The sequence below is a fragment of the Ruditapes philippinarum genome, unplaced genomic scaffold (assembly GCF_026571515.1).
Source record: "Ruditapes philippinarum isolate M1 unplaced genomic scaffold, ASM2657151v2 ctg40_1_1_1_1, whole genome shotgun sequence".
NCBI classification, from domain to species: Eukaryota; Metazoa; Mollusca; class Bivalvia; order Venerida; family Veneridae; genus Ruditapes; species Ruditapes philippinarum.
The window spans coordinates 397,429-408,126 of record NW_026863541.1 but is presented as its reverse complement, the minus strand read 5'-3'; the positions used below and the strand labels follow the sequence as shown (position 1 = coordinate 408,126).

The 10,698-nt window shown below is 33.4% G+C and overlaps 1 protein-coding gene across 1 annotated transcript; it reads right to left on the bottom strand.

Annotated features, from left to right (window-relative positions):
• LOC132722428 (ADP-ribosylation factor-like protein 2) lies at positions 1-10,698 on the bottom strand. Its single transcript, XM_060706936.1, has 5 exons — positions 10,543-10,698; positions 5,270-5,380; positions 4,403-4,565; positions 2,733-2,813; positions 1-1,884 (listed from the first exon to the last, which is right to left on the bottom strand). The coding sequence occupies exons 1-5, from the start codon at positions 10,605-10,607 to the stop codon at positions 1,750-1,752; spliced, it is 555 nt and encodes a 184-aa protein (XP_060562919.1). The 5' UTR covers positions 10,608-10,698; the 3' UTR covers positions 1-1,749.

Sequence of the window (10,698 nt, the reverse complement as noted above, 5' to 3'; positions counted from 1 at the left end):
TTACTTTCCACTATCTTTTTTATTACTATTTATAATGAATAACATGTACAAATACATCAAATAGTAATTACAATTGATAAAAGAAAAATTCAACAATTTTCCTTTTCTACAATCAAAATTTGTAATAGATCAATTTATTTCTTTAACAAGTGGTAATTTGTATACATGTATATGGACTAATTGTGTCAAAGTCATCCTAAATTCCTGCCTCTTCTGTTTTCGAAATTTAACATCTATTAAAAACACAATTTCAGATCTTTTATATGATGTAAGATAACGTAGCTGTTTTGCAAAAATTTGCTGCTTTCGATTGAATAATAATCACTAAAAATGGTACATTTCGACACTGAAAAGCCGCATAAAAATGTAAATATTTTGTGACTTACAATATATGTATCATAAACAAAACATAGGGTATTCTGTTTTTTTTTTAAATAACTTTTAAAAGAATGTACTTTTCCAGACTGAAACAAAATAGCCCCCATTGCTGCATCACCCTGAATACTTTTAAATCCTGAATCATATAAAGTTTTACCGATAATATTAATTCAGATAGAAAAACCTGTTATACACTCATCTATCATCACATATGAGCCGTGTCATGACAAAACCAACATAGTGGGTTTGCGACCAGCATGGATCCAGACCAGCCTGCGCATCCGCGCAGTCTGATCAGGATCCATGCTGTTCGCTATCAGTTTCTCTACTTGTTATAGGGTTGGTAAGCGAACAGCATGGATCCTGATCAGACTGCGTGGATGCGCAGGCTGGTCTGGATCCATGCTGGTCGCACACGCACTTTGTTGGTTTTGTCGTGACACGGCTCATATCAATTATTACAAATTCAGTAGGCTAATTATTCAAAGCTAAATGCCAAAATAAATGAAGAAATCATTGCAATGGCAATTAAATCTGAATATACAGTGTTCATTTAATACAAAACTTATTGAAAGAGTTTAATAAAATCATAAAATAACAAAGGTTTTCAGCTGAAATAGTCATTTTCAGTGTTGTGTTAACATAAGTGCACTTGAATGCTATATATGTTCCGGGACATACGATAAGTTATCGTATATCCCAGATATGTTTGTACATAACGCAATGACGTTACAGTAATATCGTTTTTATTAAATGGACTTATTAGACTTCTGTGTCATGGCTTATGTGATAAAAACTGTTTATTATATGCAATTTACAATGGTTCTGAAAGGTCTACCATTTGAAAAAGAAATTATATTGGTAGAGGACAACAATACTGTTCCTTCAACCATTCACTACTAGGAATACTATTATCAACTGTATTGTAAATATGTAAAACTTAGGCAACATTAATATTTTGAGCACATGTAATTCCAATGTGCTCTAGTTTCAAGACACAATGATTATCAAGCGCATTTTAACGGAACATTGTTAAGCATTAAGGGGACAGACTAACCTAATGAACTGAATGTCTACCTCTAGACTCAGTCTTTGGCTTGAGTCCTACTTGGACAATGGCTCTGTTTCCTTTATATAGCATCATATACTGGCTATTTCAAATAAACTCTTAATTTTCATCACAATCACGAAAAAAAATAATATGTTCATATATGGCACCAACATAATGTGCTCAAATTAATGATTAATTTCCCACAGTGGCAGATATCAATCTCTCAACAATTTTTCACTCCTTTCATCTTTGTTCAACATTAATGTACTGGTTTATCACAGAAAGTCGATAAAATAAAATCCTAAAAATGTAAATAAACATCAGTCCATCGTAAATATTCTTGATGCTATATCATCTACGACCCAGTCAATTCCTTCTAGTAGATTCTCGCCCGTCACTGCACTGCAGCCCTGTATTAACCAATGGTGTGTGGTAATTTCATCCAGATTTAAACCCTGGGAAAAAAGGTATACATTGTAAACACAACACACATGAAATATAATTACAATGCTATATTTCAGTAAAAATAGCCATTTAAAAGTAAGCAAAATGTATAGTTATAATGTACAAATGCTCGAATTATATCGAAACTAAAACAATGTGAACATAGATTTAGCCCTGGAAAAGGATGTAAACACACAAATGAAATATAATTAAAATGCTACATTTTAGTAAGATAAAGCCATTTGAAGTAAGCAAAATGAAAAGTTATTATGTACAAATGCTAAAATTTGTATTGAAACTAAAACATTGTGAACATTTTTTTTTTAATCTTACAAAAAAAGTTAAGATTGTCACTGACATGGATATATCTAAATGGGTATATCTGCATAATATGTATTAAAAAAAGAACAGTAATTTGCATGTTTTTATTGGAGACAATTATTTATACTGAATTACCACATCATAGCCTTCCATGGGCAAGGTACTTTTGGTTTACTAGTATATAGAATTTTTTAATTTGATTGTGTAGGAAGCTATAAGCTTATAGACACTTTTGAAACTGTACCTGGAACCAACCAGTACTGAGGAATTAGTGTAAAGTTTCTTGCTCAAGAAAACAGCAACTTGCCCGTGCTTGGGGTTTAAAAACCTATGTGGCCAGCAATCTTTAGATTACTAGTACAACACATTATCCACTTGGCCATGCCACCAAGTTAGGTACTTTTCATTAATTCTTTTTTATTTGTAAAAAATGCAGCACTTATTGTAAGTAGATCTATATGCACTTTACAGTATAAGTATATACAAAAACATTCCTGAAATTATGATAACTAATATTATAAAACAAATCTAATTTTACTTTTCTAATATCTGATGATGATAAAGCTCCTGGTAGATCTTGTTTGTTTGCGAACACAAGTAAGGTGGCTCCTGCTAACCTCTGAAACAAAAAAAAACATTGATCAATCTTCATAGAATAGTTCTTTGGTTTTGTTTTTTTCGTTGTGTTTTCCAGCAAGTATAGGTCTTCTGGCAACTTTCCAGCTTTATAGGTGTAGAAAGACCTCAGATGCCCCTCTGTATTTTATTTCAGGCACAAACAGGCACCTGAGTAGAACCACCTACATTCCGTAAGCTAGCTGGATAGTTTTCTGACATGTAGAACCTGACAACACTTGTGCAGCTCGAACGTAAAGCAGTGAGAGGCAAGTTGTTTGAAGTCAACTACCTTAACCACACAGCCACGGAAGCATCTCTTTGTAGAACAGTTTTATTTCTATTCTTTGTGGAAATAATGGATATATAACAGATAAAAACCATTGGTTGTAAATCTAAGTCTAACAACAGATATACAGTATACAATGTATTAAATAAACCAACCCAAAACGTATATAGGATATCAGACACAGGCAGAAACCAGAGTAGAACCTCTGAACTTCCGTTCAGCTAATTGGATAACTTCCTCCAATGATAGAATTCAATATCCTAAGTAGAAGAAACAAGTGTTCAGAAGTCAGCGTGCTCAAAAATTCTGCCACAGTGACCTCAGAATATAGTACATTTTGTTTCATCATGATGTAACACTACATGTATTATGTTACGTATCTCTTTTAAACAAAGCCTTGCCATTGTTGTTTCTTTATAACCTGATTTCAGGGGCATTCACGGATGTCCGGGACATTATGGCAAGTATGCCCTATTGCATTTACAAATTTAATCCATAAGATGATGAGACTGTCAGTGATTAGTGCTTGCCACTAGTAAGAGCATGGCCAGACCGCACTAACCACATTCTATACTTTTGGATGAGTAACTTTCAATTGACATCTTCATTTCATAAATGTTTTATTTTTTCTTGCCTTTGAATACTTATACTGTGTCAGTGTGACGTAAAACCCAAACAAACAAACAAAACTTATAGTGCTGTAAATTTAATACCGCTTAAGCCAGTGCTGGGGAAGACCTGGAGATATAAACTAATCAGTGTCTCTTATTAGCCAGACTAAATCAAACTAAGCCTGCAATTTTCACCTATAACTTATTATAACCTATTATTTTTCAACACTTTTGAGTGTTCTCCCCCTTTCAATTTTTTTTACTGCCATTAGCATACAAAAATCCCTTTGCTACCTAAGGCTTAAAGGTGTATTATACCCCACAAATGCTTTTATTCTTATTTTTTTTACTGGTGTCTTCCAAAAAGATACTTATAGGACAAATACCTGAAAACTGTTTTGTTTCTATTGCAACTTGGCAATAAGTACTGCAGTTATAGAGATTTAGTCTTTTGTATTGAAGTCAAAATACTACTTTGTTACATTTCGCTACTTTTTGGACAAATAATGTCAGATTCAGTGCTTCTTTCTTCAAGTTATAAATATCAAACATGCTCTAAAAACATTATTTACAGATTGAGAAAGTCATTTTTGCATGTCTATAGAGTGAAAAAAAAAATTTGTTTCTGAGGTCTAATGTGGCTTTAAATTAACAGATCTGAGAGTTGCATAATTTTTCAATAAAGCATTTTACCTCCTCTACAAGAAGATTGTTAAGTTCTTTTTTACAGTCCTGTAACCTCATCCTATCAGCACTGTCAACGACCCAGATCAATCCATCTGTACTCTCAAAATAGTTCCTCCAGTATGACCTCAGTGACTTCTGACCTCCGACATCCCATACATTCAATTTAAACCTACGAAAAAATAAAACAAACAATTACACTGCAAGCACTGCATGTAGTGTTAACACTGTTGAAGGCAACGACTATCTATAACAAATTTTGACAAAAGAAATCTATATTCTCAGTTATAAAGGGGCCTAACTCCAAAAAGATAATAATTATAGCTTTCAGCATTATGCCCCTTGTCTTACAACCTGCACCTTGTTCAGATAAGTAAGTATTTCAAGTTCTGTGTTGAAACCTTTTATAAGGTTTGTATAATGGGCTACATTAAAGTTTGTCCATGACGACAACAGCAATGAAGCAACCATAATAGCTAGACTTTTTCTTTGAAACAGACAAGCTAAAAATGAAAATTGAGTTTCAATGAAGGAATATTTTTCTCATATAAAATATAATTGTTTCCTTCACAATACTACATGTAAATCTGAGGTGAAACATTTTTCTTTCTTCCACACTGAATATGCATGTGATGATATTTATTAGATTATCTGCATGAAATAGTGTCAGGAATAGGCAAAAAAAAAAAAATTCAAAAATCAGTAATCGTTTTGAAAAACCAAATGACTACAGATTTTCAATAAGCAAATTACTTTCTTTACTCTCTTGACAATATTTTACTTTTTAAAACATTTTAAAAGATAAAAAATCATGAAAAATAGCACAAATCTGGAGGCATGCTACTTTAAGTTTCATACAATACTAAAGTAACTTACCCTCTATGCTCTAATGTCTTGATATTGAATCCTAGTGTAGGTGATATGGTATCTATATCTTCACCATTAAACTTCTTTAATATTGTTGTTTTCCCTGCATTATCTAAACCTCTGTATTGGTGTTAAGGATACAATGTATATAATATTATTCACAAAAAAAATTTGAAAAACATAGATTTCCTTACTTTATTTGGATCTTTAAAAAATATTCTTAAAAAAATATATATAGTTCTTACTTTTAATTAACACAATTTGTAATTAGCATCCACTGATCCAATTTTCCTTGCCACTCAATATGGATGACATCCTTTCTATAGTAAGAGCTTTAAATTTTGTTGCCAATTTCATATTTCTAGTGAAAAACCAAAATTGTCATTAACATATTAAAGATAAATTATAACATGATGACTTAGCACTTGCAGTTTTACTTATGGATGGAGTCAACTTAATATGGTAGTACGTACCATACTCTATATTATTTTGGGCATCAGTGACTATGGGTATAGAAGTAAATCCACGACCTTCTGAAATGCTAACTTGATTCCGCTGCCCTTCAAAAATCTAAAGTTGGGGGTGTGTGGGGGTGGGGGGGGTTATATCTCACCAAAACAATAGAGATTAAATGACGACTTTCCAGCTTTCCAGGTAAAAGGAGACCTCAGATGCCCCTCCGTGCATTACTTCAGGCACAACAAGCACCTGATGCTTACTGACGGTGCCAGTGTGAAGAATTACATCAAAGATGACTATGGCTTAACTATCCATGATATTGTAGAAGCCATGAGAACTGTTTAGGTCATAATGCATAATAAACAAGAGGGCCATGATGGCCCTTTATCGCTCACCTGAATATGACTGGGTTTTTTTTTGTAAAAAATGTGACCACTAGAGTCTAGAGTGTTCAAAAGGTTTTTCTATTTTTAGCTCCTGTGACCTAGTTTTTCATCAGAGATGACCCATATTCAAACTCATCTGAGCAATTGACTAGACAAGCATCCACACTAAGTTTGATGATGATTGGGTAAAAAATGTGACCACTAGAGTGTTCACAAGGTTTTTCTATCAATAGCTCCTGTGACCTAGTTTTTCATCAGAGATGACCCATATTCGAACTCATCTGCGCAATTATCTAAACAAGCATCCTGACAAAGTTTGATGATGATTGGGTCAAAAATGTGACCACTAGAGTGTTCACAAGGTTTTTCTATTAATAGCTCCTGTGACCTAGTTTTTCATCAGAGATGACCCATATTCGAACTCATCTGCGCAATTATCTAAACAAGCATCCTGACAAAGTTTGATGATGATTGGGTCAAAAATGTGACCACTAGAGTGTTCACAAGGTTTTTCTATTTTTAGCTCCTGTGACCTAGTTTTTCATCAGAGATGACCCATGTTCGAACTCATCCAAGCAATTGACTAGACAAGCATTCTGACCAAGTTTGATGATGATTGGTTCAAAAATGTGACCCACTAGAGAGTTCACAAGGTTTTTCTATTTATAGCTCCTGTGACCTAGATTTTCTTCGGAGATGACCCATGTTCAAACTCATCCAAGCAATAATCTAAACAAGCATTCTGACAAAGGTTGATGATGATTGGGTCAAAAATGTGACCACTAGAGTGTTCACAAGGTTTTTTTTCTATTTTTAGCTCCTTTGACCTAGTTTTCTATCCGAAATGACCCAGTTTCGAACTCATCCGAGCAATTGACTAAACAAGCATCCTGACAAAGTTTGATGATGACTGAGTCATAAGTGTGACCACTAGTGTGTTCACAAGCAATTGTGGACGTACGACGGACGACGGACATTCACCGATCCTAATAGCTCACCCTGAGCAAGCTCAGGTGAGCTAAAAAAGCATGAATGGGAAAGTTTTCAAGAAGTGTTCAAGTTATAATACAAGCTTTTATGTAAACTTTTCAGCATTAGACATTTAAAATTATATCATTTCAACTCATTTCCTAACAATTCCTTTTTTTTATCTCGTTAGTGACTTCTCCTCCAGATGAAAATAATAAAGCATGAGAAGTGGTGGAAGTCTGACTATCAGTGATGCCATACCATAAGCTACTGTGAATTGGAAATTGATATACATTGTATAATTTATTTATGTCTCATATATGAGGCCACTCTTAAAAAATTATCTGTTTGCTATTGCCGGCCGACCCGGCGAAAATGCCCCGACTCAAAAGTTTTTTTCAGCTTTAAAAAATCAGATTTTTTTTATTTCCGCCAAATCAGCCAGGGCATTCGACCCAAAAAATTCCCTCGTAATCAAAAATAAAATCGGAGGAAAACAACACATTTAATATGTAAAGTAACGAGTAATCATTCATAAAGGCATTCTGTGTGTTACTATTTAAAGTATTGACATAAATAGCGGCCAACCAGGGAAGGATATTTTCCTTACGTCACGCAGTACTGCATGCGCGCGGCACTTAAATTGAATTAACTAATAACAGAACGTATCAAATTAAGGTGTGGAAACGGGATTAAAAATAATGTTTGTTCAATTAATGCATATTTGTAAAGCATTTATATGGTCACTAGTTTACCATGGGGGTAATTTAAATGTGATTTGGGGTACATGTTCGTTTGTTTATGACTGTCGACACAGATTAAATACTTAGCCCATGCAGTAAAACATTTCTGGTAGCAGCGGGGATTCTGTCATAAAAATGACTGAAAAAATAAATTTTTGGAAGCTGTGGTACTTTCATATGCATTATTGTTTTGATAGCAGACACAAGTATTGCACATCAAGATCATAAAAATGTAAATAAAATATCACAATCAAAATCACAGATATACATACGTCTAATCACGGATTTATATTAATATAAATCTGTGGTCTAATTAAACTCCATGTCAAAATGCACTTACGATTAATAATATGTCAATGATTGACACAATAAATATCCGACATTTTTTTTGCTTGAGCAATAATTAAACATGTGTTATCATTCCTTGACAAAAAGAAATGACTTTTTTTTTCTGATATATAAAAAAGAGTTGGAAGTCAATTGAGTGTCGGCACTTCTTTGCTGATTCGGCAACAACTACAGGTGTGTAAACATCAAAGATTCACAGATTCTTCAGAAGAGACGACCAGTCATTTGTCAGAGGTCATTTCGTGTGTAAATTTTGTATTTATTATTTAACAATAGAAACATTATATTCCTTTTATTCATGGATGCTACTTTTTGCGGGAGTGTTTTTGTGTCTTTTAGCGCTATGGAATTTCAACAATCGGTGATAATTTTCGGCAGAGATCTGCCAAGAATTTGAAAGTACTGGGCCCTGGGCCCACTTGGTCTGAAAATGATGGGCCATTTTTACCAAAGTATGGGCCTTGGGAAAATAAGTAACAATTGACCAAAATAACTGTTAAAAAGTTTGTAGATAATTGAATTTCCCTGGTAATAAAACTTAAATCATATTTTATGACAAGTGGTTCACTTAATGACTTATAATTCAGTACTTAACCAATAATTAAAAATTATGCCTACATGGTAACTTTCTAACTAATATTAATTGCAGGCAAAATATTTTTTAAATGGCTGCTCAAAAATTTGATTTATTCACATAATTGCTGGTTCTTACTTGTAATGTCTTATATTGTGCATTATCCATTTAATTGTTCCTACTTTGCACCAAATGTCCCTTACCACTGTATATTGACGAATTTTATTGCCCCTTGAATGCTTCTGTGTAGACAGCATACATCAAAGACATTTGCCGACAGACCTTTTGATCATGAAAAAAGTCATGCACAATGTTTCTCTGATTGGTTAATCACCCTGTCAAATATTCTGATGACGAAATATACATCTTTTTTTTACACTTCATCAGCCAAAATTTGCGTGAACTTGAGTGACCTTAGGGTTGATCAAGTTGAACACCTGTCAGATTATACTGTAACTTACAGCATTTCTTAAAATAGCAACACTTTTTTTCAGTTACCGATAATCATTTTAAATATTAAGTAGTTGTATAATTTGTTTGTTTGTTTTATTGGATTAAATTTACGGTAGGAGAAATGAGTATCTGTGCGGGAAAGGGATTATGAGAAGAAATGCGGTAAATAGATAACATGGACAAAAGCTATAGGGGAATGGATAAACTCAAGAATATGCGTAATTACAGGAGCATGGGTAACATGTTGCTGTTGGTACCAGTTTTGACTGGATGACTAAATAGCCCAGCAGACAGTTTTGTTTTCTTATAAGTCTGGCACAGATTTTAGATGCGCCCATGGCCCTTTGCTGCCGATTTTCCTGCGCCATTCTCATTTTTTTAGCGCCAATGGCGCAAAATCGCGTCCTCGGCAGATCTCTGTTTCGGTAACAAACAGTTAAATATTTTAACATTTTTGAAACAGGGGTGCAAATATTCGCCATTCAGAAATTATAGGAGACAAATCTTGCGTGTGTTATTTTTTACAGACGTGTAATAAATTGAGTAAGAACGAAATGTCCGGGTGATCTACTATAATTTTTCCAGGTCGTACGAGAATATTTACGCAGGATTAGTTAATCACATCGGTAATTTGACCATGCTTGAATTTATGTCCACATAGTCATTTTTTTATTTCATGTTATGATTACTAGTGAACATGTTTTTGACTGACTTTTACATGTCAGGTTCGTCGTCGCCGATGATGATAGTGTAGTCTAAATTTCCACAATCTGTTACAACATACAAAGCGTATTTACTTACGTTCCTTAAAAATCATATATCAAAAAAAAAAAAAAAAAAGCCTACCTACCGACCCACTCCTTATAACTCTGGGTCGGCAATAGCAAACATATATATTATTAAGGGTGGCCTGACATCATTTCGTATTTAGTGATTTTGAGACAATACATGTTAAGTTCTCAGCAAATATCATTGTTATTCAAAGTAAATTGTCTTGAACATTTCATTTCTGCATTGGTATCATTAAATTATAGTGCATGCATGAAATATTCCCCCTACTTATTTTTATCATACAAATATAAAATTTGACAAAATTTTAATTTTAAACATCCAAACACTGATTTTGGACCTTGTTTGACAAAGCTTAAAGCACAACAAGGTCGGGCAATTTTCCTCCAGGTTACTATGTTTATAATACAATGTATATAAATTATCAATGGTGTATGGCTTAAACTGCTATTCACTGTAAATAAATATGAAAATATCCAAATTAGTTGCCTATCCGAAATTATATACATTACACACAAGTCTCCAGGGATATAATTAAACAAATACACAAATAAAGGATACAACATAAGAATGCGAACTTCCTTCTCTTTCTGTTTCATTTTCTTTAATATTGTTAAGAGTCCCATTTTTCAAAGACAGATAAAAAATTAAAATAAATGTGACTAATATTTGTTTACTGCTCTTCAATTGAAGATAGTAAAGTTGGTATTATTCGTC